The sequence below is a fragment of the Podarcis filfolensis genome (assembly GCF_964270895.1).
Source record: "Podarcis filfolensis genome assembly, chromosome: 10".
In the NCBI taxonomy this organism is placed as follows: Eukaryota; Metazoa; Chordata; class Lepidosauria; order Squamata; family Lacertidae; genus Podarcis; species Podarcis filfolensis.
In genome coordinates, this window is record NC_139612.1 from 38,251,753 (window position 1) to 38,279,687 (window position 27,935).

Genomic DNA, 27,935 nt, shown 5'->3' on the forward strand with positions numbered 1-27,935 from the left:
CCTTGTTTACATATTTTTAATACGTATGTTTTAGCCTCTCTGTACTTCCTGCTTTTTGAGTGTTAAATTTTGTCACCTTTGCATCTGCAGTTTAATTCCTTGATAACCGTATCATTTGAATTTTCACTTTTGTTTCCCTTATGATGGTAGTAAGAACAGAATTTCACTTCTTTTTTTGCCCTTCCCTCTCCTTCAAATCTGCTTCCACTTTATCTGCTTCCATTTCTTCTGGGCTCTGAAATGAAGACACACACACAATTTGAAAACACAGGCACCCAAAATGTGAAGTTTACAGAATCAAAGTGTTCCACAACAGAGATGCTGTAAACCACTGACTATAATAATATATGGAACTGGGATTATAACTGACATGAAACGGAGCCTCAATAAATTAAAAAATGGAAATAATCTAACTATAGTTGCCAGAGTTTAAAAGTCCATCTATCAGCACCCTGGACAACAGTCTTGGGTACACTTCCTCTGCACAATACAAACTGTTGTCCTAAGGCATGCCTTGAAGGCACTTGAGGTTATTACTTTACAAAAGCTAAACATCATCTGTGTCTGGTTGGTGCTGGATGGGTCAATTACTGGGAACCATGTGTACATCTCCTTGGATTCCTTGACGGAAGGAAGATGGGATATAAATGTAAGAAAATAAGACGAAAACAGATAATAGTTGGGAGCAGGCCTCACTGAAAAAGAACTTCAGGAACAAGTTCCTCTAAGCAGAATTCATATTCTACTGTGCATGGCTATTTCACTTGAAAGTATAATCCATATTAATAAAATTCCTATCTTGCCCTCCATCCCTCAGGAGCCCAGAGCAGCAACCAACAAAACAATGCAATTAAAAACAAAATAAAACAGTCACATATCCTTACAGCTAATAATTTCAACACTGCCAGAAACAGCATCTTACAGCCGTCAAACGCTTGGGTGAACAGGAATGTTTTTTCAATTCCTTCCTAAAGTTACTGAGCACCCAAAAATTTAGTATAATACAGTAACAGATAATACATTATTATAATAAATAAAAACACACTAAAATCAGGCAGAGAGGACTGGAAACTAAACTTCAAACCAAACAAACAAAAAGAAAGCTGGACAAATAAATGGCCTGGCACTGAAATGGCTGTAACATGATTGTAACATTGGCACCAGTCATATTCCTTTAAGAAAGGAATTCCACAGATGGAGACGCCACAAAGAAGGTTTTATTCCTCACTGACACATAGCAAAGTTTACCCAACAAACACAAATGAAGAAGAGCCTCATCTCGAGATGTTAATACATGGGCAGGACTGTTCCATTTTCAGACCACCTTCTAGATAGATAGGGGATAGCCAGCCTGGTACCATCCAGCTGTTGTTGATTCCAACTCCCATCCACTCCAGTCAGCATGGCCATTGGGGTAAGGGAAGATGAGAGATGTAGTCCACAACATCTGGCACCACATTGGCAACCCTGGGCTGGTTTTAGGCAAAAGTACAGATTGACGCAAGTTATCATTTTGCATATCTGATTGCCACATGTCATCTGTACCCTCTGTTACTCAGGACATTATCACACTTCCCCCTCCCTTTGTGGTTTTGGTTCAGCTTATCAGATCCCCTCCCAGCCCAACTTCAATCCCATATATCTCATTATAGTTTCCTAGCAGACTATATGCTAGACTGGGAGCAATGACAGTGGCACAGTCAGTGGAAATGTGTGGAAATGTGAAAGGACAGCAAGGAAACTCAGGATACCATTCTAGAAGGCACAGGTGAAGTTTCCAAGAAGCCCAAAACAGGTGAAGGGGACTATGCTGGGAATGGAGGTCAGTGGGATAAAAAAAGGGGGTGGCTGCATAACTACAGTACCAGGAGCTCTGAGGGATCTGTCCCAGAAAAAAACACCATATAATCTTGATATTTCTGAGATCAGTATTATCTAGTAAAGGACAGAAATGGGTGGGATAACCTCCCATGTAGCCAACACGCAACTGGAGAGAGAAAACTGTCATCTGCATCCAAGCCCAGTTACTATGTGAGAGTAACAACTGAGAAAAGCAGTAAGGGATGTCCTTATTTGTCTAAATAACACAAGATTAAAGAACAAATCTCAGATGTCAACACTTTTCCTTCTTATCCCAAGTGTCTCTGGGGCACAAGTGCATAGGCTCCAACACTAAACAGATTTCGTGAGTTCTCCCCTCCTATCCACTAGCAATATACAAAGATAAAGTAATCTACATAATAAGATACTTGCTCTTTAGAAATGTTCCCCATTTTCTAATTTTCTTTCATTTTTAGCAAATACGTTCATATTGGAATTGTAAATACCTGAATGCATTTTTTCCGCTTTAGTATATACTTTAGTATGTGGGCTTCTTTTTCGCCAAGCTGGTATATTATATGCTGAAGTGCACCTCTCTGTAAAGAAAAATACAGTTTGATTTACATTTTCAGTGATAATTATAATCATATTCTGGCAATCTAATTACACACAGAGAGAGAGTTTTAGCCATGATGTTACCTGAGATCACATAAATCATAGATCACTTCGAAAAACATATTAACCCCAAGGGAGAATGCATTCCATTTTCAATCTGGGAACATGAACTAGATTTTGGGAGAGGGAAAGCTTAACACATATGGGTGGCAGGACCAGTAAATACTTCCTTAAAAGAAGGTGTGATTCCATTGGCTGTTTGGGACTTTTCAACCCTTTAATTAACCCAACAACTCCTCTGCCAAATTCACTAATCTTACAGAAGTGCTATTGGGACTCCAAGTATTCTTGGATGAAACCAATTATTTAGATCTGTTCTAATATTCATTTTGGACTGGAACTGCTTTAATTGTCCTGGTGGTTGACCTCCATTAGGAAACAGACAGGAGGAAGATAGCTGTTGATTGTCCAGGCCCTAGCAATAGTGCTTAATAGCAATGGCCATGATATACTTCTGGATCGCCTGCCTGGAAAAGAACTGATAGGACATTGGACTCCAAAGATACTACAAAGTTCCATCTTACTTCCCACGCTATTTAACATCCATGTGAAAGTTTTGGGTGAGGTAATTCAGATGATACCCAAACCTCTCACTCATTTTGTTTTTTGTTTTTTCTTTTTTGCTGAGGTTTAATATAACAAAACAAGAAGAACTACTGCAAAATGACAAAATATGAAACCACACAGAGAATTAACCAAACATGTTTCTGAGCATAACGTAAGGGTTAGAGCTCGCGATACTTCAAGACAAAATTTAAACTAGAGGAACTCATTGTCTGATTTTTATGACACTGTCATTACAAAATTGGCAGAGTTGGGACAGATTTATAAGAAAACAAACAAGCAAACAAACAAAATAAACATTAAGGAGGGTAAAGACAAAAGAAGAAGAATTAGACCGTCCAAACCATTCTTGCCACATCTGACAACAAATCATCTCTATTTGTATCTGAATACAACCCCACCAAATTGCAGCAAAATCTTGTGGCTGTGTTTTTACCTTGCAATAAACATAAATTACAAGTTGTTGTTTTTTCTTCAGAAATAGCTATTGACCAGACAGAGACATTACAAACAGACAGTTTAGAAGGTTTAAAAAATCAAGTTCTTATATATAACCTTACAATAATAGATGAGACTGATAGGTAAAAGAACAGTCAACAGTAAACAGTATGGTAAGCCCTCAATTTATGTGGGGGTTATGTTCCGGAGATCATGCCTATAACTAGTCAAAACACAACTAGGTGCAAGGGCAGGCGGGACTGCCAAACTCTTTCCCACTTTCTGCCTCTTATTTATGCCGAATGCACACAAGTTAAATGTGTTCAAGCTGCGGGCTTATTGTACATAAAGCTACCTTAAAATCTTGAGAAAATGGGAGGGGAAACTTTTCCTTTTTCTAAAAGAAAGCAATGTTGGCCACGAGGCGAACCTGCTGAGGGAAAGCATTACATATTCAGGGCGCCACAACAGTAAAAGCTCTCTCTGTAAGACAGTCTTATGTTTAAGTCAAATGTGGTATAACAGAACACAAACTCAATAACGCGGGCAAACTTCTGTGCCAGGAGGAGGGGTCTATGAGACTATGTGCTCACCTGCAGCCAAATTCATCTTGGATTCTTTGGTTGCACCAACTTTACCATAGGTCAGATTGGGTGACCTTGCAACTGCTGGAGAACTCAAGGAAATACTTCTCCCGCTGGCTCTCTGAGAAGGAACATAAGAAGCATTCTCAGCATTCTTGCTTTGATCATTTTGTTGGCAATACCCTTTACCTTTAGGGTTTGAAGTATGCATTGCTGCAAGAAATAATACGATAATCAATATTTTCCCCAGACTTATAAGAAGCTACTGAGTGCTGCTCAACATATAGGGCAATGGATGGGGACATGCAATACAAATACAGAGCTTGCCCCTTTTAAGAGATTGCCTCTGATGTTGAACCAGGACCAAATGAGTCAATTGGCCCCGTGAGACTTTTTCAACCTACTAAAAACAGTTTCTCAAAATACCTTTTGCTGTCAACGGGAGAGGAAGGTTTTTGGGTTCCTCGGAAATCCATTTCTTTTTCTTCACTCCTTTAAAATGATGCTTCTTTATACTTTCGGAGTGACTTGTAGCTAAAGAGAAGGAAAAAAGACAACAGGATTTTGCCTCTCAGTTCTAGGGCGTTGAGAAAGGAGGAAGATTCCCAGGTTTGTTTCATGCATTCACTGAGGATTCAGTGGGGGCAGGGGGGTGGCGATCATGGTAAAGGCCAACCTTGCTGTATTCATGACCTGGAATGTGATCCAAAAATGACCGGCAGATAGCCTTACATGCATAAGTATGGTTTTAACAATCCTCCCTTTCTCCTCCCATTTTTTGTGCAGTATAAATTGGCCATGTGTGTGTAGCACACCTAACACCTGAGCTGTTCCCTCATTTACCTGCTACTGAATCTATGTGAGGACGCAGGTGGCGCTGTGGTCTAAACCACAGAGCCTAGGGCTTGCGGATCAGAAGGTCGGTGGTTTGAATCCCTGTGACAGGGTGAGCTCCCGTTGCTTGGTCCCAGCTCCTGCCAACCTAGCAGTTTGAAAGCACGTCAAGTGCAAGTAGATAAACAGGTACCGCTCCAGCAGGAAGGTAAACGGTGTTTCAGTGCACTGCTCTGGTTCGCTAGAAGCGGCTTAGTCATGCTGGCCACATGACCCGGAAGCTGTACGCTGGCTCCCTCAGCCAGTAAAGCGAGATGAGCGCCGCAACCCCAGAGTCATTCGCGACTGGACCTAATGGTCAGGGGTCCCTTTACCTTTATCAATCTATGTGAACCAGTGCACAGATGCAACACAATATAGATTTTCTCCGTCGCCATCCCAGTCCATTTTTACGGGAGGCAGCTGGACTGAAGCAGCTGAAAGGAGCTGTCCACCCATACAGAGAGGGGACACAAAAAATAATTGCATGTATTAAAATGAGGTGGCTGACATTTTACGCAAGTAGATCCCTGTTGTGGAGGTCAGTAATGGATCGTTTATGGTGCTCTTTCAATGGCAGCCAGGGGCACCACGGGGTATCTGTTGAAGCTCCTGCCCTACCAGGTAATGCATCACTGTGCCCTGATTCTGCTGCTGCAACCATTTGGTATTGTTGCCTGTTTTTACCTGTTGCATCCAAGTGAGTGAGAAGTGACTGGCATAATAAGAAGGGACAGCAGTCTCGGCTTACCTAGTGCGCACACACACACACACACACACACACACACACACACTGGGCATTGGTGAACATTGGGCAGGGAGGGACAGGGCAAGTGAATGGACAACACCAATGAAAATGTGAGACTCTTCAATAAAGGGGACCCCCTGATTTTGCCTAGCCACCTCCCTCCCCTCCATAGAAGAACCCCCCAGTGCTTCCCCCACCTACAGAATGTCTGAATTTGAGGAAGTATCATGCTGTCAAACAAGGCTATATCCAGGTTAACACAGAAGCATCTTTGGTGGATGTGATAACTGGCGTTATGTGAAAAGTCCAGCTGATCATTTCACACATTTAAATGTGTCGTGAAACTGAGCCCGCTATCTAATACTTCTCAGCACGGTCCCCTTTTAGACTCTTGGGAAGTTGCAATGGTTCACTGCATCACAGAACAGTAAAAATGATCACAGTAATTAATTGGATGATCCTGCCAAAGCTAAACTCCGTAACAAGCTTGTGTTGGCACCAAAGAGAATAGACAGAATGAGCTGTAGCTGGGGGTGGGGTGGGGAATGAGCCGAGTGTTCACTCTGATAAGAAAATGAAATTAACCACCAGTACAGTTGAATTCCCTGGCACAAATTATAGAAAAATCACACAGGCAGCTTGTGCAGATGCATTTTCAAACCGCAGAAAGGAAGAAACATATATCTCCCAATTTTCCCCCTCCCCCAAAAGACAATACATGAGCTCTGAATACCTTTAATGTTTGAACACTTCAGCATGGCAAATTCTTTTTCTCCACTGAATGCTTTGCTTTGTATCCCTGCAACAAATATATTTCTTTGTGGCAAATAGCAATCACCTCCTACAAAGAGAGACAAAAAAATAAATAAATCACAGAACTTGCATTTGTATTTTAGTTTCCACTGTCATTTGATTGTCATGTAAATCATAGGAATTTAAATAGTCAATGTACATTTGAAGTAATTACCTCCATTTTCAAAGGCACTAAGATCAGATCGAGAGCTACAATCTAATGATGCCGTTATCTCCGTTTGCCTTTCTGCAATATTGAACTTTGACGGAACTGCAACGCCATCACCTAAAAGGGCAAGAGACAGAATCACTGAACTTACTAAACTTATTTTAATAGTGGGAAATGCCCATGGCATAGGTATTACCATAGCATTAGTCAAACTGCTGTTCTGTTAACTTCAGCTTTCCCATCTGCAAAACGGGGATCATAATATTATAATAATCTAATAAGGATTGCTGAGATGGCATTTGTAAAGTGTTTTGAACACTTGGAAGATAAATAAGGCTGGTAAATAAGACACCAAAGTTATCAGCCTGCACATTTAAAACAACAACAACCTAGACTGCATTTCCATGCTGGGCTACCATGGAAATACAGGCATATTAGCAAGCTATTTTATTTTAAAGATCTTCTAGCATATGGGTTGGTGGAAGATGAGCAGGGCAATCCATCTCACCTTCCAGCAACCCATTCAATTGCCTAAATGGAATTCCTAGTCAACTATGGTGAGCAAGGTGTTCCAATTTTCATCTTTTCTGAGTAGATGTGTGTGAAAAGACCATTTCTTCTTTTCTGCAGATTCATCCCTTCTCTTCTCCTCTTCCTTAGAAGCACATCTTCCACTGAACATCTGTGGGTATGTTAACGAATCTCTCTCTCTCTTCCAGTTCCTTAGAAACCAAAGTTTACTGTGCCACCATACTTAGATCCCTCCTTCTTGGTCTCCCTGCCCTCCCTGTGTGAAGTCACTAAATTGCTACAGTGGTACCTCTGGTTACGAATTTAATTTGTTCCGGAGGTCCGTTCTTAAGCTGAAACCGCTCTTATCCTGAGGTGCGCTTTCGCTAATGGGGTCTCCCGCTGCACATGCGCCTCTTGCGCACGGTTTCCGTTCGCATCCTGGGGCAAAGTTCGCAACCAGGAGCAGCTACTTCCGGGTTAGCGGAGCTTGTAACCCAAAGCGTTCGTAACCAGAGGTACCACTGTATTTTGTTATTCCCCGAGTAGTCTGCAGATGTGTTTAGAGACATCTATCTCAATCAAATGTGGCAACAGATAATGAACAGCAGTTGACAGAAAAACACAGTTTTACAAATCAAAACGGATTATTCCTCAAGCAGCTTTTTTGAGAGGGTCACTGTTAAACACCCCTCCAAAGAAAGGATAGTGACTGAAGCAGGCTTTTTAGGTTTACAGTTATTAAAGGCTTGTTCAAAATATAAAGTCACAGTGTGGTGCCTCTTTAGATTTAGTGGGGTCCACTCTGAAGTCAACATACTGATGAATCAGCAAAATAAATCAGTGAAACTAAATTGAGCCTTCCACTAAATATTTTCTCCTTAAATTGACTGGGCCAATTTAATTATTTCTTCTTTTTTGTCCAAATTACTGTTTCTCATCAGCACTTCCTAAATATTATTATTCCTGAGTTCTCTTATTTTAAACATGGATTACGTGAGATATTACAGGTTCTTTTTCCTGACTGCTCCTTTAAAAAACCTACTGGGGAAAACCCCGGGGTCACTAAAGGCAGAATAATTTGCCCATTTACAGTGAGCAATGACTTCCATCTCTATCTAATAAAAAGAAATCATGTAAAAATATACATTTTTCTCACTTTGTTAATTTCCTTTACGTGACCAGTATTGTTTGTTTTTATTTATTTTGTTGAAAACATTCCAGGGTGGTTTACAACTCAGTAAAAACAGTCCATTAAATCTGAATAAGTACAGTAAAAATAGTAACAACGAAAGTAGATGGGGGCATTTGTATCAATGTTCAGAGTTTGTTTGTTTGCTTGCTTTACTTAATTCAGTTGATTTTGAAATTATAGTAGCAGATTCTGATAGTTTACTCTCACATTAATCAAACAGCTTCAAATATTTAAGACAATATCAATGAGCCACTTATATTAGCATCTTACTTTTAAAAGAACAAGAACAAGACTTCAGCACATGTATCACCACACCTCCTGGACCTGAAAACTCAGGACAGATAGTACCTCTGTCTTATCTGGATTCAACTCAGTTTACTGGCTCACTTCCAGCTGGTTCCAAGCACCAGTTCAGCCCCTGAATTGCCTCTTGATGGTATAGGGTGAAAAAGCTGAGTGCCATCCACAGGACATATTGGGACACACACTACTTCTTACAGTCCTTCTTTGGGAAAACTGTCTATTTATTCCTACCGTCTGCTTCCTGCTACTAAACCAATTTCCGATCCACAAGAGGACCTCTCCCCTTATTCCATGACTGCCAAGCTTCCTCAGGAGGCGTTGATGAGGTACCTTATCAAAACCTTTTGAAAGTCCAAATACACTATATGTCAACCAGATCAGCGCTAGCTATATGTTTGTTGACACTCTCAGAGAACTCATTAGAGTTAGTAAGTTAGTAAGACAGGACTTGCCCTTGCTGCCTCTGCTTCAGCAAGGCTTGTTCTCCTATATGAAAAATAAAATAGAAGTTATATTGCTCAGGTCCTTGCCTTCTTGTAAATCTCTGCCAGTTTCCATGGTTTTCAAGAGCTCGTTCTCCAGCACCAAAGGTATGTTTTTTGTTAAGTGGTTTTCCGGAGAAGTCTGAATTCTGTAGTATTCTCCTGTTTCACCCCAAGGAAGAGAAAATGGGGGCAGTTACCAGAGTGATATCAGCTGAAAAGTGAGATAAGAGAATCAGAAATAACATTCTTACCAGATTTATAACACATTTCCTTTATTGCCTTTTCTTCTTCTATGTCTTCTGGTGTCTTAGACAGTAAATAAGATGCAACTGTAGGGAACGAATTTCACACAGCTTACTAAGCAAAGACCTTGCCAGATATCTTCTTGTACCGTGTAAAGCAAAACTTAACTGCAATTGCATTCATAGTACATATTGCAATATAATTTTTTTCTGGTGGGGTTCTTCAACTGGGCTGTATTCTAGAGGGTTTTTCAATATTCTGGATAAAATAATATTATTGCTTAACATTCTATTTTTTGTTAATAAAAGTTTGAATCCTCAACTCAGCTGTAATTTATTTTAGGAATAATATTAAACGCAATAGGCCAACTTCTATTATCAAACAGGGTTGGTCATTTATTAAATATATTAACACTACTTTGGGATACATTTGGGTAAAAGGTAAAGTCTAAAACGTTTTTTCTTTGTATTTGTTAAAAGATTGAAGTCACATTGCTTGGGATGGGAGCTTTTAAATACTATTACAGTTATCACAAAAACGCTAAAAAAAAACCTCTAATATAATGTTATATGAGATCCTATTTTGTAAACTTTTTCTAGGTAGATTCAAATTGCTAGAAACATTGAACAAGCACACAAAAATGTCTGGCAAAGTATTTACATTTCTCCTCCTGTTCTTCTTCGTCATCGTCCTCAAGATTGATGGTAATAATCAGTGGAGGATGGATAGGTCTTAATGTGTTTTCTTGACCTTTTGTGGAATCTTGACTTTGGGCAGGAGGTAAAATCCCTTCCTGAACTTCCCTTTGCAATGTAGAATCTATAGGAAGGAACTTAAATTTCAGTATAAAACTTTGAGTAAAATTTTGAAGTCCTCATCATACTTAACTCACTCATAAAAGCCAAGACAGTGGTTTGGTTTTGTTCTTAGACACATATGCAGCGGATACATATTACAACTTGGGCCATCAACTACGGTAACTAACTAAATCATAGTTGATTAATTGTATGAATCCTACACAGAGCATTGCTTCAAATGCCCACTATTCTGTTCTGTTGAGTTCACTCCTATGCAAGTGTGCAGAAGATTGCAGCCTATTAATTGATTAAGGTTGCAACCCTATGCACACTTACTTGGGAACAAGCCCAATCAAATTCAGTGGGGCTCCCTACTTCTGATTAGGTTTTTTATTTATTATTTCGATTTCAAGACCACCCTTCACCATTCATGATCCCAGAGCAGGGTACAACATAAGACCCCAGTACCATCAAAACACCAGTGAAAGCATATATCACAATTGAAACCTCAAATGCAAATATGCAACCTTTGCAACACAGTAGGCACAAACCCATAATCTCACAGCTGGCCATATCAATTTACCTCTGTTGACATGAGGTGGGCCTGGGCTTAAGAGTGTGCCTTCAAATGAATACAACAATGGTGCCATCCCACTCATGTTAATCACTTCCTTTGCTACCTCTGTAAATCTAGAGCAGGGTTTCCGAAACTTGTGTCTCCAGCTGTTTTTGGACTACAATTCCCATCATCCCTGACCACTGGTCCTGATAGCTAGCAGTGATGGGAGTCATAGTCCAAAAACAGCTAGAGACCCAAGGTTGGGAAACCCTGGTACTGTATAGACAATTCTATGCCCTCTGCCATTACAGTGGTACCTCCGGTTAAGCACTTAATTCGTTCCGGAGGTCCATACTTAACCTGAAACTGTTCTTAACCTGAAGCACCACTTTAGCTAATGGGGCCTCCTGCTGCTGCCGCGCCCCCGGAGCACGATTTCTGTTCTCATCCTGAAGCAAAGTTCTTAACCCAAGGTACTATTTCTGGGTTAGTGGAGTCTGTAACCTGAAGCGTATGTAACCCGAGGTACCACTGTATCATAGCTTTTGGGGGGAAGGGGCTTTTATTCCACCCATTTCCTCTCCAATCAGAGTTAGTTCAGAGAAAATATATCTCTTCTGAGCAGGAAATGCATGTGGAACCCATCAAGAGTGGAATGGAAATGCACATGCATTTTGCAAGAAAGATACACGACAGAATTCAGTCTGTGGATCTTTCCTGCAATATCCAAGCTGATTCTCTCCCCCACCCCTGCTCATTATAATACAATACTTTCCACATGTATTCTTCCATACACAAACATATTAAATTGTAACCATATTCTTGTGTTTGAATGTAAAATGTAACATTCATTCTTCGATGGAATATGTACACTTGCACTTTAAAAAAATAAACAAACAGAAGATCCTGAAGTTATGCAGAATGTAAAATATTGTGCTTGAATTCCTCAGTAGCACAGATACAGACACTGGCAGCACTGCAACTGCCAGCCACCTCTTCCCCTCCTCCCAGGATTATCCGTGCTGCTGATGTAATGGGCTGGCTGGAAGCAGAGGGGTTGCTTGGCTCCAATTGGCCCCTGGTGGTCACCATGGTTTCTCCCCCTTAATGCAGTTTCTGGTTGTCAGGACCAGCACTTGTATTACTGTGGGGATGGCAAGACAGGGCAGTAATGACAGAGGGATGGCATGGAGGAGGCAGCAACTCAAGTCCATGTTTGGTGGTGGCATTGGTGACATTATGCTGAGGGTCCACTCAGCCAGGTGCCTGCCCTGTTCTTATCCATATGGATGGGCCATTAATATGTTGCCCTATTTGCCTTGAATTCTAAACATTCTACTAGTGATGCCACCCATCTCTAGTTCAGACAGCTGCTCCAGAAGGATGCATGGTCAATGGTATCAAAAGCCACTGAGAGGTCAAGAAGAATTAACAGGGACATGTTTCCCCTTTCTCTCTCTCAACAGAGGTCATCATATAGGGCGACCAAAGCAGTTTCTGCACCAAAACCAGACCTAAACCCCGATTGAAATGGATCCAGAAAATTAGTTTTTTACAAAGGTGCCTGGATCTGGTCTGCCACCACTCACTCCAGAACCTTGCTCAGGAAAGGGAGATTAGCAACTGGCCAGTAGTTAGTTAGGTATTCCGAATCCAGGGAAGGTTTTACCACTGCCTCCTTCAAGAATGTTAACCTTGAAAACACTGACCTCATTCTGATCAGTTAGGCAACAGCCCAGAGTATTTCAGTGTGTAAAAGACAGTGTCCTTCTACAGTGATGTCCTTAATATTTTAAGACTAGACTCTACTCTAGAACATTTATATTTCAGTTTTCAGAATATGGGGGGGGGGACATTTGTACTCACCATTACTAGGTGGCAAAAAAAGTCCATTTATGTTACGAGGTTTCCGGTGATGGAAGACACAACTGATTCTCACACAGCCCAACGGCTGTGTCTCCCAGAAACATGAAATGCTGTTGTATTTTTGCTATAGAAAAAAGGGGAAAAAGGTGGTTCCATATTTAATGATTACAAAATACTAAAGCGGGTCATAGCTGGAACACTGGAATCCATAAAACTAGACAGTGAAGAGCAATGGCTGAGAAATTGCTGAGAAGGCTCTGTCCCTTATATTTTGCAACAGAAACTTGCAGAGATATCAATAAAAGATGTGTGAGAACGTGATCTTATTGAAAATGATTTGGCTGATTTCCCTACCCAATCAGCTATCAAAAGAGAATCAGGCTTCTGGTTCTTTATACATTACACATTTTCTGTTGAATCTAAAGGTACCCTTCCAATCACAGGAGTTGTGTGAGGAAAGTAAAACTCAATCCAAACTTATTGTTCGACTTGTGTTGAGTACGAGCACTTGAACATTTGCATTATAACATAGTATTATTGAGCTCTTTCACTTTTGCAGAGCACTGCTAGTGGCTTTATCTTGTGAACCACCTTGAGACCTTTTGGTGAACATATACATCTAATAAATAAACAATAAAGTGAAATAAGTATTTCCCTTCTGCCCATTTCCTTGGGTTCCAACCCATATGTGGTATCTGAGAAAGGAGGATGATCCCCTGCCCAGCTTCCTTTTAATCGACTTGAAGCGCAAAAACATGTTGCCACTAAATTTAAGAGGACTCAAAATTTGACTAAAGGGAGCTCATTTTTCTCCTCTATACTCACTGCAGTATAAAAACATTCTATTCTCGCAGTGCAAAGAAGAGCGTTATGGGAACATAAAGCTGTAATAAAGTACAGATGAAGGGATCCTTAAAATTCAGTGAATTCGTTCAGCTTTTCAAGTGGAGTAGAAGGTGTGAACCAGTTCTATCTTTAGGTGATAAAATGATGTTTGACTATTTCCAAAGCTGATATCTGGGCGTCACAGGAACATCATGCATCTTAACTGTGAAACTTAAGATGTCACATCTGCAGCAGCAGAGGCGAGAGAGAGCCAATAAATGCTTATAATAGATCTCTTCACAAGAGAACACTTCAAAGCGCTTGCCGTTTCTACCTGTATTTCCATATGTCTAAATTTGCAAAGTTGATGGGAACATCTCCCCTCTCTCCATAATGAGCACACGGTGTCACTGCCAATGGCTTTTTCACAGTGACGGAATCGGCACTTTGATCCCTGAATAGAGAAGAGAGAGAGGTTGGAAAATTCGGCCAGGCAGTATTTCTTTAAATGTTCTTTAGGCTGCCCTTCAGTTTCCAAAAACTCTAGCATGGATCACAAACAAACAATTAAAAATACAATAACATTCCAGTCAGAGAACCAGCAGAACGGCAGCAGTGCAATAAATACCAAGCTGAACTAATAAAATAACAAATAAGATTGGATTATATCAGATTATGTGACATGCTAGAAGGCCTGAACAAATGAAAAGCACTTTTTGCCTGGCCCTAGAGATACATCAGATGTGGTGTCAAGCAAGCCTCCCATAGGAGGCCACTGCACAAACAAGGCCGCTGGGGTGTGTAGGTGTGAAGGAGATAATGATCCAGACCACCAGAAAGATCCAGTTTCACCCCTGCCTTAGGACAAAGACTTGCTGCAAGTTACAGATCAACAGTTTGAACCTAGAAATTATGCACGGACAGTATGGGCTGGAAATCAATGTGGAAGCACATTTAACATACTGAAAGGGCTTTGTAGGTGTAGCATATTGAGATGACCATGCCAGTGGAGCGCATTGATATTTGAAAACTGGTGAGGTGTAAGGACTGTCTGTAACTGAAGGAATTTCTTGCTAGTGTTTGCAAGTGATGTGGGAGTAGAATGGTGGGATCCTGAAATGATTATTAGCTAACTGTAAATATTGTTATGTTTTGAGGGACAATGATGGTCCAGCTTGGGAACATGTATATATACTTAGTCACACAACTCATTCATTGCTAATGGGAAAAGATCTTCATAACCGATAAACAGCTAACTGCACATAGCCTTGTATGTTCTTGATTTTTTGTTAATCTTGTCAGTCATCTCCTACTGGGGAAACCTTGCGATCACCACCACTCTTTTAAGCCATATTTGTAATGGAAGAAAAGTCATTAGGGGAAGGCTGCAGGCCCTCTTTAGTTTTCTAAGTGGATGCCCATTTGAACTTGGAGAAGGTGAACACTCCTCCTGAATGGGGAGAGCAGAGCAGCAGCAAAAAGTAGTTTGCACTTTCCATAATTATTGTGGGTTTCAATGGAAAAGGCAAATGAACATTCCTTCTGCCAATGACAAGGGGAGAGAAACAGCAAAAGTAATCTGCAGTTTTTTAAATGGTAGAAACACAAAGAGGTAGATCAACTGAGACCTGAGAATTTCAAGGTGGAATTAAACAAAATGAAGCATTTGTGCTCTCTAGGGCCTCTTTTGCCCATTGTGGGAATGCATGTTTGCTTTTGCTGTGCAATCATCATCATCCTATTACAAAGACAACTGAAGTCTCCAGTGCTCTTTCTTATTCAAAGGGAACGAGACTCCAGTTTTCTACACGTACCTGGGATTAGAGTCTGCTGAATGGAGCTTACTTCCACACATGGAATGGAGCTTACTTGCTCTCTGAACCCTTCAGCACCATCCCTGAAACATCTCACTACTTGGAAAAGTGGAGGGCACATAACAACATGATAGATGCAAGCCATTATAAATTGTGCAGTATTTACCTTTATACAGGTTGAATGAAAATAGAAATAGCAGTCATCCCCAACTTCTGCCATTGCCACCTCTTGTGCTTCTACTCCACTGCCTTTAGAAAGGTCTCAATGCAAATGTAAGAACTATCAACGTGTAAGGAAAGAACATTCCCTTTTGTTCTGAATACAGCTGTATTCGGGATCTAAATTCTATTTCCTCTTAAAGGGAGACCTCCAGTTGAGAGTTTTATTCAAAGGGTTACTTATACTAATTGTAAAACAGACGGTACCTTCTCCAGGTTTGTTGAAGTGCTCACAGATTGAGAGTGGTTGCTAGACAGTGCGCAAATTCAAACTTCCAGAATTTCTCTCATTGTTACCTTGGTTCTTATGACATCATCACAAAGGCCACCATACGACCCCTCAAACTGGGAGTGCTCGCTTATTTTCATTGCTCCTATGTTTAAAAGAGGAAGAAAACAGTGATTTTTGTGTAGCCTTTTCATCTCGTCGTACCTTACTCAGTAGAATTTAATTAAGAGAAGAACATCTGTAACTTATATAATTAAGAGAAGCACAAGGATGGGAGTGAAAGCAAGTGAAAACGTCAGCTCCTGCCCTCTTCAATAATTGCCTGCCTGCCAAAGCCTTGGTTTTTAAATATATCTTGATCATTGATCACTGCTGACTGGCATATCTACCCTACAAACTGAAGTTCCTTGGGAGTGATTCTGTACATTTCTGGAGGGAGGGATTCCTGTTTTGCCTCCTTTAAATTATCCTCTCCAGTCCCACAGAGTTCTGTTTGTCATTAAATGACAAGATTATTGGAGGATTTGGAGTTCAGTGTCATTAGTATTGCAGTTAATACTCAGTTACATCTCTGCTTTTCCTCAAATATTAGTGAAGCAGTGGAATCCCTGAATCATGACACAAAATCAGTAACATGCTGGATGAAGGCCAATTATCTAGAAAAGATATGGATTAAGGTGGTTACCAGGACTCTGGATTGTGGAATGAATGAATGGTCTACCCAATATAGAGTCTCACCGCTCCTGAAAGAACAAATTTGCATTCTATGACTTCTGCATCTGGCCTTATTCCTAGACTATCAAGTGGTGGTTGTGATCAGGAGTAACTCCTCCTAGCTTCACCCGGTACACCAGCTGCAATCTCCTTTGATGATGCAGCCTTTGTGAACTATGCTTTGCAATATCTAGATTGGATTAATGTCCTGGAAGACCTTGCTGGCCTTTTCCCACCTGGCCTGTTAGGGCGGTGTATTTTTACTTTTAGCTTTTATTATTATTTTATATGCAAACTGTTCAATTTGGCTGTGCACTTTTTAATGCATTTTGGTTATTGCTTATTACTGCTATTGTTATGTTTGTAATTATGCAAATCTTTTCAAGTTGTAAGCTGCCATGAGCCTGGCTTTATCTATGGAAAGGCTTTAAGGTCATAAACTTTTAAAGGGAGTTGCTTTCAAATTGGAGAATGGTTGTTTCAATCCTTGTAAAAAATATTGTTACTATGCATTTAGTTATATTTACAATTAATATTTTTGTGTGGTTTCTTTGATAACTGTTGTTGGAAACCAGTGTACATGTTTAATAAACATAGTTTACATTTTATACAGGACTTGTTTTCTGCCTTAAAAATTGAGCTAGTCACACCAAAAAACACACAATGAGTTTAGAAATAAGTTTTAAATAAGCAGAACATTAGAAGAAGAAGAAACAATGAGAAAAGGTTAATGTAAAAGACTGGTCCTGAACTTCTTGCTATTAAAGCTTGGGAAAACATAGAACAGTACCGGCTACAGCTATTCAGCCTGTGTATGCAACCTTATAAAGCATGTTTACCCTAATGGCTCTTGTAGTTCTGTGGCAACTGGTGTTCCTTCCATAAATGAAACCATGAATAAGTCATCTGAATGAAGAAACAAGCTGATTTGGTATTATTTTAAAATAATATATGTGGCTAGTGTCAGTTCTCCATGTGTTTAGTAACACTGAAACCCTAGAATTCAATAGTCAGAAGGAAGTTCCATTGTTTTCAGTGGGGCTTCCTCCAACTTAATCTGTATGTAATTGAAGCCAAAAGTAACATTGATCTAATTCAGTCTAATGCTTGACATGGAGAAAGGGCACGCTTATTTTTATGACAGCTCATAGTATAATAATAGAGAAGCAAAACACTTCTGCTGAACAGGCTACATATCTAATAGAATATTTATAATAGTAACTTGTGAACATAGATTTCTCTACAACCCTTACATTTAATTTTAAAGACTAGCCATCATTTCCCCACACAAAGGGAAATCACCTGAAGACTTGTCTATGCAACACAGAAACTTTTTCAGAGTTATGGAAGCTAACCGCTGGACACATGCTATAGAAAATGAACTAAATTGCCCATTTAGATGTAACTACCGGTACATTACCAAACAGCAGCTGCAGGGATAAACATCCAGCGAGTGCACAGATCTAGCCTGTAAAATGGTATAAACTCTGGAGATGTATATTTTAAACGGTATTTCCTTCCTGAATAACCACACACCACTTTGGTAATTAAGCAATATATAAATATCTAAAACGTGTGTGTTGCCAGTGCCCTCAAAAGACGGCGCTCCATTTGAAACATTGTTCAATTCAGTCCTCTATCTGAATGCATTGCTGGAGTTGTCCAAATCCATTTTTAAAGTATATATGTGTACAGCTTTAATTCTATCAACTTGGCTTCTTCTTTCTTTTGAGCGGCTCCTCTTTTTCACTGCCAGCCGCCTTGAGTCCCGTCGGGGGTGAAAGGCGGAGTATAAATACTAACAAACCAAGTGGAAAAAGCTGGCCATCAACAGGGAGCACCTGGGTGCTTCTTGCTGACTGGAAAGCCATGCGGGTCACTTTGCTCATACTTTTCCCCGCTAGGGGGAGATGTACTGTCTTAATTCCAAGCACAATCATTTCTAACTCTTCAAGTCTGGCATATGCAAAAGCTGCGCTCTCTTTATTAGGGACGAGCGAGCGGCCCGACCAGCCCCTCTGCGCTGACGTCACGCGAGAACGAGTCCCTCAGCTTCCCTCCCGGACTACATTTCCCGGCACCCCTTTCAGCCGGGCCTAGCTACGCTTGCTGCTCCGGTCGCCGCCGGGGGGAGGCAGCCTCTAGGCCTACTGCTGCTAATCACCGGCGTCGCGTGCGGGCCGGCCGGCCGGCCGCTGCCTGCTCCGAGGCCGGAGGGACCACCATGAGCCGCCTGGGCTCGGTGCAGCAGAAGGTGGCCTGCCTGTTCGTGACCCAGGTGAAGGAGGAGCCCTCGGCCAAGAGGGAGCGCCAGGTATGCGGCGGGGAAGGCAGAGCGAGCCCCGCGCCCGCCGGGGGAAAGCCGGCGGCGGGGAAGAAGAAGCCAGCGCGGGGGCGGCGGGGGAGGAGGGTCGGCAGCTGGGAAAGGAAGGCGCTTCTTCTTCCCCGACTGCCTTCTTGATCGCCTCGCCTCGTGTTTTCAGCCCACGTGAGGCGGCTATTATTATTATTATTATTATTATTATTATTATTAATTATTATTATTATTGACCCTTCAGCCTGTGCTTCGCATGCAAGGGCACTTTACCTGCGTGCACCTTTCCTTGTAGGAATGTCTGCAGGAGCGAAATGGCCCTGAATTGTTTTGAGGACGTTTTGGGGCACCTTTCTCTGCTTCCTGGCCCTTGCTAGGGTGGGTCGTTAGTTACTTGAGCATCATATTTGGGCCAAGACTTAGCTCGGCTTAGCCTCCCCCCCCAAAAAAAAACCACCCATCCACCCATTTCTAGGCCTGCACACAACATCAACACCACTACCCCTCCTTTGGAATATATGAGTCTCATTTAACGCAACAGGTGTATCATATTTTATTTTTGCACCTGCTGCTCAAGTAAGTGCTCTCTGTTTGTCATTTACATTGATCTACTCAAGTGCCATCAGTAGCTGGAGTGGGCTGGATACTTGTGAAGGTGAAGATCCCTCCCTGCTTTCCCCTCTCGGGTATATTTTCGCATTCAGGCTGAACCATTATAATGCACTGAGCGAGTTCCTTAATAACTTTTCTGTATTCAGATGCTAAGAAACAGCAGTAACCGCAAACCATCAGAATACATCTCACTCTTTCTCTGCTTAAGTTTGATGGAAGAAAAGGTTACATTACAAGTTGGATTTTCATAGTGTAGCCATCTTTTAATGAGATTATCCCTGTGATTTCAAAGTAATAAACATAGCTACGTACCATTATTTTGTTGGTGATGCGGCTTCTAATTTCAAACTGAAGCCTTGAGAGCAACTGTTGTTCCCATGATAAATGATGCATGGAATCTTTGTTGCCATGGATATAGTAGCTTTTAAGATTCTGTAACCCTAGGCTTGATTCCTTCAAAATGGAGAACCCTCTCAAAATGACTTTGAAATTCAGTAGGAAACGGAGAGTCTACATTTCATCCTGTGAATCGATGTTGTTATCATTACTTGTGAAATTTATATACCGCTCTTCATATAAATATCATAGGGCGGTTTACAACATAGAAATGATGGCTGTATAGTGTCATGGAATCAATGTTATTAAGAATGAAAGTTGCTGGGTTTGGGGGCAGACATGGGGGTGGGGATGGAGAGCTAATTCCTGCCTTGAAAAAAGTTATACTTCCAAAATACTTTGACACCTATTTTCTCCTTAGCCTTTTAAAGTGCTGGCCACCGAAACAATTAATCCAAAGGCATTGGATGCAGATATATACAGTGCGGTCCCAACTGAAAAGGTGGATGGAACTTGCTGCTACATAACTATGCACAAAGGTAACGTGAAAGAGCTCTGTTAAGTAGGCCTTTTTATAGTGAAAATATGCTGTACATAATTCAAAATATGGGCTTTATCCATACTGAATTCATGGCTAAGGGAAGTGTTGGGCTCCTGTCGATGGTCAGAGGCTGAAGGATAGGGAGGACAGCCTCCTGCATTTGCCCAGGCTGAGGGAGATGAGTACATCAGCCCACACTATCTTCACTGATAAGAACAGTGATAGCCTGATGTCACTGTAGCCACCTTGGGCAAGCCAGACCTTGGGCAATTGGCTTAGTCGCCTCCTTCCATTTCTCTATAGCCCCCCCCCCCCCCAATTGAGTGAGCAAGGTTTTCCTCACCACATATTGATTGGCAAAAGGGACTGGCTGTTCTCTTCTCCCCCTACACATGACTCTCACTTGCAGGCATCTGGGCCCCATGCTTTCTCTAGACGCTTTTGTAAGTTTCCTTCCTCTAGGCCAGTGTGGAACCACGGGGCTACTATCCCTCTAGCAGGCCAGCAGAAATTTGTGCAGATTCGTAACTCTTGTGGGTTTACTTCCAAGACTGTTGTAAGAGCTTATACGAGCAGCTGCTCCATGCCATAGTTAAAAGCAATATTCAGTACTTGTTGAAAGCAGTTGTCTATATTTTTGCTTGTTTGTTGTAAGGAACTCCATGATAAATTTTGATGCCATTTTGTTCACTATAGGGCAGCCATACCTTTGGGCCCGGTTGGATAGAAAACCAAACAAGCAAGCCGAGAAAAGATTTAAACGTTTTATGCACTCAGCAGGCGACTCAAAAGGTTAGTGGCTATTTTTTTGGTAACCAAGAGCTTATTTATTTTAAAGATTTTATTGGTTTACAAAAGTACATGTCCTATCTCTTTTGGTTGTACAGTCTGTCCTACAAATCAGTTACATTTGTTGTGAGACATTAGTGTTGAGTACAGTATAATGTTGAGGAAGAAGAGGGGGAAGAGGAGGAGTGGGGTGGTGAGGCTTATATTCTTTCGTATAGTGTACATGTGGGGTTTTGTGTCAGCATCAACTGGGTAGGTTTTCTTTTGTTTATTACATTTCCTTGGTAGTGAGATGTATTGGGGGGCAGGGTGTGGCTGGTTGACTGTGGTTGACTGCAGTGGGGTTTGTTTGCATTTGGGGGGCCTTGTAGGGTCAGGTAAACCAGATTGATTCATATGCTGTCAGTAGATTCTTGTCGTTGTCTTGTTGGGCTGATAAAGGAGAGCCATACTGGGGTGACGTCATCGTCTTCTATTTGTCCCTGTGTCAATTTCAATTTATTGGTTAGCTTTTCTAGCAAGGTCATTTCCCATACAATTTGATACCATTGGTTCATGTTTACTCCTGAAAATTCCCTTCAGTGTCTAACTATGAGGCTTCTGGCTGCTGAGAGTAGGTGGGTTATAAACTATATAATGTGAGTGGTCATTATGATCTTGGAAGATGTTCAGTAGGGCCAATTCTGGGGTGAGTTCTAATACCTGTTTAGCTATTTTGCATATCTCTTGTAGGACTGCTGTCCAGAAGGGTTGGATTTTAGGGCATTCCCACTACATCTGGAGGTATGTGCCTGTGAAGGTGCAGCCTCTCCAACATCTTGGTGAGGTTTCTGGGCATATCCGTGCCAGTTTCTGTGGTGTTAAGTACCACCTGTAGATGAGTTTCAGAGTGAGTTCCCTTCTTTTGGCTGACACGGACTTAAAAGGAGGTTTAGACCACATTCTAGACCATTGTGCGGAGTTTATTTCATAGCCTATGTCATGCTCCCATGGTCCTTTATTGCATCAAGGGGGGTTGTGGGATTTTGGAACAGTATTTTATATATTGTGGATACCATTCCTTTACTGTGTTCCTCTGCTGTCAGGAGAAGGTTTTTGAAGGTGGTCAAGGGGCTAGAGGCTGCTGATTCTACTGTTGGATTGTTTAAGAAGGCATGTAGTTGATGATGTGTTAGCCAAGTTATTTGGGTGTTCCCTAGTTTGTCCTGTATTTCTTGTGTTGGTATGGGTTTGCTGTTGTTGTAGAACTCTTTTAGACAGTGTTGGCCTTTGGCTAGCCTGGTTTTTATCTGGAGGTTTTATGCTGCATGTTGGAATAGTGGGTGGTAGGCCAGGGGGGTTAGTGGGGATGGGGATAGTTTGCCTACTTTTCCATTCCATGCTTTAAGCATGGACTGTTCAGTGTTGTGGAGATTTTCTTTAGTTTGTTTTGGAGAAATGGGGGTGCTGTTGTGGGGATGCTTTCAATGGTTTCTTTCTTCAAGTGGACCCATTGTTTTGTCTCGTCTTCTAGAATATACTGGATTATGTGGCGTACGTGGTTGGTGATGTAATATGATTCTATTTTGGGGATTCCCTATCCTTCTGAGGTGGGGAAGCACAGGTATTTGAGGCTTATTCTTGACTTTTTGTATGAGAAAATAAACGAGGGTAGTTTTTTTCTGCCACTTCTGGAGTTGGGCTGGGGGAATCCAGGTTTGGAATAAATAGATTAGTTTTGGGAGGGTGATCATTTTGCTCATGGCTATTTTGTCTGAGAGGGTGAAGTTGGTGTCGTTCCATTTCCTCAAGTCTCTGTTGATTTGCCATCATGTGCACGTGCTCCTTTCTTCTTGTTGACTGGAACATCAACATTTTTAGGAGGAATGTAGGAAGGTTCAAAAAGTAAATGCTTCTAAATGGGTGGGGCTGCCTTTAAAAGGTGACTTGGAAGCTACAATTAATCCAGAATGCAGCAGCTAGACTGGTAACTGGGAGCGGCCACCGGGACCACATAATGCCGGTCCTAAAGGATCTACATTAGCTCCAAGCACAATTCAGAACGTTGGTGTTGACATTTAAAGCCCTACAAGATTTCAGCACTGTATACCTAAAGGAGCATCTCCATGCTCATTGTTCAGCCCAGACATGGAGGTCAGTTCTGAGGGCCTTCAACAAGGAACCACACAGGTGGTCTTTTTGGTAGTCACACCTGCCATGTACATTGCATGTACCTCCTGCCAGATGTGAAAGAGTTAAACAACTGTATAATTTCTCGTAGACATCTGAAGGCAGCCTTATTTGGGGAAGCCTTTAATGTTTGATGTTGCTGCTGCTGCTGCTTTTCCTGCATTTTTGCTGGAAGTCATCCAGAGTGATTGGGGTAAGCCAGTCAGATGGGTGGGGTATAAGAAAAATAATTATACATACAAATGCAGAATCAGCATTTTAATATCTTTGATAATACTCTTAACAGAGCAGTCCATACTACTTAAATTTATAAAATCCATGTAATCAATTGCTATTGCCAGTTTTGTTTGTCTTAGGATGAATTGTGTCAATACTTCTTCAGAAGATAGATAACAAGTGTATTTCATATTCTTGCCTCCAGGATTTACTTGGAATATTGAAGATGACTTCAAGCCTGTCCCTGAATGCTGGATTCCAACAAAGGAAATAGAGTACTGCAATGGAAAACCTTTTCCTGATGAAAATGGACATATTCCAGGTAGAAAAACATAGCTTAACACCAGAAAAATCTGTTCCAAACTTTAGTCATTTAGAGATCTTAAATACTTTATGTAATAATTTATTAATTTACTCATTCAACAATTATAACTGAAAAACAAGCCACCCATATAAATTTGTTCTAGAGTGGCCTATCAATATTGTAAACAAGTAAGTTGGGAATTACCATGTCAAAAGTCATACTTGCATGGTGAATTAGTCCTTGTATAGCCTATTTCTTGTTCAGGTAGCTTGATATAGCTTGTTTACCTTCACTATATTATTGAGGGACTAAGGTTGAAATGTCATGACAGGGCTGATCTGAATAACATGCATTCTCCAGATCACACTGAAGTGCAATATTGAGACAGAATTGTTGGAGGCGTTCCCTAGTGAGCAATATAAATTTGGATATATGCAAGACCTCAGTGTCCGATTAGAGATTATTTTTTAACCATTGGTTTTTCATATTTGAGCAGTATTAATGTTCATATCACCTGTAATATTTTTATAAACAATGGAGCCAACCTAAATAGGGGGAAAATATTGTTTTGTTTTTTTACAGGCTGGGTGCCCGTGGAACAAAACAGCAAACAATATTGTTGGCATACCTCTGTTGTTGACTATGAATTTGAACTAGCGCTCATTCTGAAGAATCACACTGAGGAACCTGGTCTTCTGGAAATTAGTCTAGTGCCCTTATCAGATCTCTCAGAACAAACTCTGGAGCTTATTGGAACGAGCATTAATGCAAATCCATATGGTAAGCATATCTTATATTCATCAACAAGATATTTTTCTGAGAGCTTTATATCAGGCACTGGTAATAAACACTGTGTACGATTATTGCAAACACAATCTTTTAAGAATTACAATACACAGCAAAACCTTTGGCAAACAAACATAATAATATGCAGCTTGCTTGAAGTGTTTACAACTAAACAAATAACAAATAAAAGCATCATGTTGATAAAGCCTAGAGCAGTGGTCGGCTGAGCTGCAGCAAATAGAAGGGTTCCTGTCTGTCTTTAGCTGAATTGCTCAGACTCTAGAAACAAAATATTTGGAAAACGGCTACAAGTAGCATGGAGCTATAAAAGCAAAAGCCCAAGAGAGTTGGCTAAGGGAGTATCATTGACGATTAGGAAATAAAGGTGGGACTTGGAAACTTCCGTAATACAATAAAATAGTTGATTGTATTTGTTTAATAATCTTTTAAATAGGCTTAGGAGACAAGAAACATCCTATCCACTTTCTCGTACCACATGGAACATTTCAAATAAAAAATGCCCCTCCACTGAATCATGATGACATATTGTCTTGGTTTGATGAAAGCAAAGAAGGGAAAATTGAAGGAATTGTATGGCATTGTGCTGATGGAAACTTAATTAAGGTAATTCTGAAAGATTTATTGAATAACCAACATCTTGATTTTATCTACGAATGAAAGGCCTTTAGTTCAGTAGCTTCAACATGCTGCCAAGTTTATTTTTTAAAAATTGAGCAAAGAAGAAAATGGATTTTCAGCTGCAATTGAAAGCTTAGTAAAAAAACAAACCACCAAATTATGTTATCATTTAATTCCCTAGAAGCACTTTCACATTATACATGAATGCATTTCAACATACCAGTGCTTACAGAAAAAGTTGCATAAAACATGCAAATATACACATGTGAATCCATATAATATCTTGGTGTTTGCTCATCATTCAATCTATTTGGCTGTTTATTTTAGAAGAAAGCCATGGGAATGAAATATTAAGCCTCCAGAGTCATTTCCAGATGTCAGTTTTGATTTGGTGCAATTTGTATCTTCTATTTTATGCTTGTAATGTAATTTTGGAGAAAAGAATGGAGTAGCTGTTTCAAACACAAGCAGGAAAGGATGAAGCCTTCAATCATCAAGAATTTAAAAACATGTCTCAGTGATTGAGTATTAAAATGTGTCCGTGCAATTGTTTCAGACTCTGATCTGGTACTTAGTGCAGTTAGTAATGTAATTGTTTTTCTTTTCTTCATAGCTCCATCGGCATCATCTTGGCTTGTGCTGGCCAATTGCAGACCCTCAATTGATTTCTCAGCCAGTTGTTATCACCTTTAGTGGTGCCAAATACAACTATAATTTTGAGCCAAAGACACTTTTCCATTATTTTTCAAAATTGGAGGGACAAAGATTCAATAGTCTCAGAGATATAGTAAGTAATCTGTGACCAAATTTTTTTTATAAAAAAAGTAGGCATCTGTGTGATTGTTCATTCCTTAGATAGGGGATGTCAAAAGGTTTCCATTGTTGAAATGTAATGTAAATAGTATTTAGGCAACACATGGCTCAATGTGTACATGTATATATAACATACTGCTGCTTATTATGTAGCAGACAAGCCACAAATAAAAATCTATAAACTTTTGAGTGGGGTTTTTTTTTTTTTATTGTGTGGGAAACATACCTATTGAAGTGATGGTTACGTACCTGAAATCTCCTGCTTTTTGTTTTAAATTATTGTATAGTTTGTACATTCAGTTGTGGTAATGACTAGTTTGTATGGATGAATTTCTTCTGGCAACGTATAACTGAAAAGCATATTTAAATTTTGCAACAGATCAAACTATAAAGTGAAAGAAAAATTTCCTAAACGCTTTTTTTTAACAGAATGCTTTACTGTCAAACTTTTGAGGAGTAGAACATTATTCTTCACTAACTTAGGGTCAATTGAGTAGCCACGGGGTAGCTTTATATTTTATACTCTGCTACAAATATTGTAGCAAAAAATACTTGTGTGCATTAAATCAATTCTGAAGAGTTGCTGTGTGCAAATTCATTGCTGTTTCCTCAAAAATACATACATGTGATTTTGTTGCTTCCATATATTTTCAAAGGAGCAACATATATCTTATGAGTAATAAAAGTAAGATACACGTGTATATGTCATGGAATACAATGTTTGAGAAGCCACTGGCATTTGTTTTAAAATGTTTAAATTAATAAGATACATTTCTTTTGAAATGCATATGTTACAATACTACTGTACATTGTTTGCTTAAATGATGTTAGGGCAGCTTTACGTAAAGTCGCTTCTGATAATGAAACTAAAATTCAGTCGTACTAATGGAACGCAAAAAATGAGAAGTAAACTTGTTTAGCAAGTTTGTATATATTTTATTAGATAAAGCCCATATTTCTGGACTGTCATTTTTAGGGTAAATAAGCATTAAACTGTTTGAATAATACACTAGTAATGAACAAATGTAGAAAAATAAATAATTTCTAAACTGCATTCAGTTTTATACCTTCACTGCAAGCACATCAATGTAAGATCTATAAAAATATAATACTGACTATATAATAAATTAGCACAAAAAACAACAGTGTAATAGTACTATACCTTTAGTCCTTACTTTTGCTCCTGTGTTTGCAGAAGTGAAAACAAGCAGTAGCTCATGGAGATGCTTGCTTTGGCAAGAGCTGAAACACATTTCTGAGAAAGTATAAAAAAAGCTTGTTTGACCCCTGACATAAGAATGTTCTTGTTTCTTTTCTGTGCCAAGCCTCAGGTCTTCTTTAAAAACATTCTGTACTTTTTCATTTAATCAATAGAAACTCTGGCTGGAATATCTACCTGAACACCAAATTGTTCAGAAAGTGTTTTCAATTTCTCTTCCAAGAGAATATTTTTTTTAACTTCTTCATTATAGTTGTATTTTAGATCCTCAATTTCTTCAAAAAAGGATGGATCAAAGTGGTCCAGTTCATTTTTCAGCTTTCTGACTTCTTCCTAATGAGGAACAGCAAAAATTTCACACAATAAATCCTTACACATTAAATCCTAACAATTTCATCTCAGATACATGTGCATTGTTTCATCTTTGGCTTGGGGCTTTGATGTAAAATGTAGGCCGTAAACATAATGGGCACAATCTAGCCAAAGTTAAGTACTTTTAAATCCCAGAGATTCTAGTGGGGATGTAAGAATGCAGCTCTTTGCCCACTAAAATCAATGGGACCCAGAAGTCTGGCTAGCTCATGCTCCGAGTTTAAGAACACGGATGCAACTTTTCATTGTAGTAGAGGAGTGAATCTTCAGGTGGGTTGTTTCTCTTCACTTTACTAGGTAGGACAGTAGAAATACAGAAATGTATCTGTGGGAGACAGCCTTGCCTTAGCTCCTATAGACAAGCTCTGGGTTTGCTCTGCCATTTTCTCTGCTTGCTGGAAC

General features: G+C 40.2%; 3 protein-coding genes across 17 annotated transcripts in view; 1 reads left to right on the top strand and 2 right to left on the bottom strand.

Moving 5' to 3' along the window:
* Window positions 1-19,774, bottom strand: LOC310743298 (uncharacterized protein C12orf50 homolog). 6 transcript variants are annotated; one of them, XR_014538929.1, is made up of 13 exons: window positions 19,662-19,773; window positions 15,778-15,854; window positions 13,782-13,901; window positions 12,623-12,746; window positions 10,061-10,219; window positions 9,409-9,486; window positions 9,203-9,316; window positions 6,671-6,781; window positions 6,437-6,544; window positions 4,509-4,616; window positions 4,092-4,203; window positions 2,328-2,417; window positions 1-235 (listed from the first exon to the last, which is right to left on the bottom strand). XR_014538929.1 is itself a non-coding variant. In XM_083573470.1 (13 exons), the coding sequence occupies exons 2-13, from the start codon at window positions 15,847-15,849 to the stop codon at window positions 210-212; spliced, it is 1,314 nt and encodes a 437-aa protein (XP_083429596.1). In that variant the 5' UTR covers window positions 15,850-15,854; window positions 19,662-19,773; the 3' UTR covers window positions 1-209. The 6 variants fall into 6 exon arrangements, 5 of the variants coding, with proteins under 5 accessions (XP_083429596.1, XP_083429599.1, XP_083429598.1 ...); XM_083573470.1 differs by having other exon boundaries at window positions 4,092-4,295; XM_083573473.1 differs by having other exon boundaries at window positions 4,092-4,295; window positions 15,688-15,854; window positions 19,662-19,752.
* RLIG1 (RNA 5'-phosphate and 3'-OH ligase 1) lies at window positions 18,516-26,129 on the top strand. Its single transcript, XM_083573483.1, has 7 exons — window positions 18,516-18,737; window positions 20,107-20,224; window positions 20,923-21,018; window positions 23,606-23,722; window positions 24,287-24,484; window positions 24,945-25,114; window positions 25,743-26,129. Exons 1-7 carry the CDS (start codon window positions 18,648-18,650, stop codon window positions 25,929-25,931), a joined length of 978 nt encoding a protein of 325 aa, XP_083429609.1. The 5' UTR covers window positions 18,516-18,647; the 3' UTR covers window positions 25,932-26,129.
* CEP290 (centrosomal protein 290) overlaps window positions 25,960-27,935 on the bottom strand; it is a 46,696-nt gene continuing 44,720 nt past the window's right edge. For all 10 annotated transcript variants that reach the window (XM_083573393.1, XM_083573397.1, XM_083573396.1 and 7 more), the window contains one exon: window positions 25,960-27,494. In XM_083573393.1, the coding sequence (XP_083429519.1) occupies window positions 27,306-27,494 (189 nt within the window). In that variant the 3' untranslated portion in view covers window positions 25,960-27,305. The remainder of the gene's footprint in view (window positions 27,495-27,935) is intronic.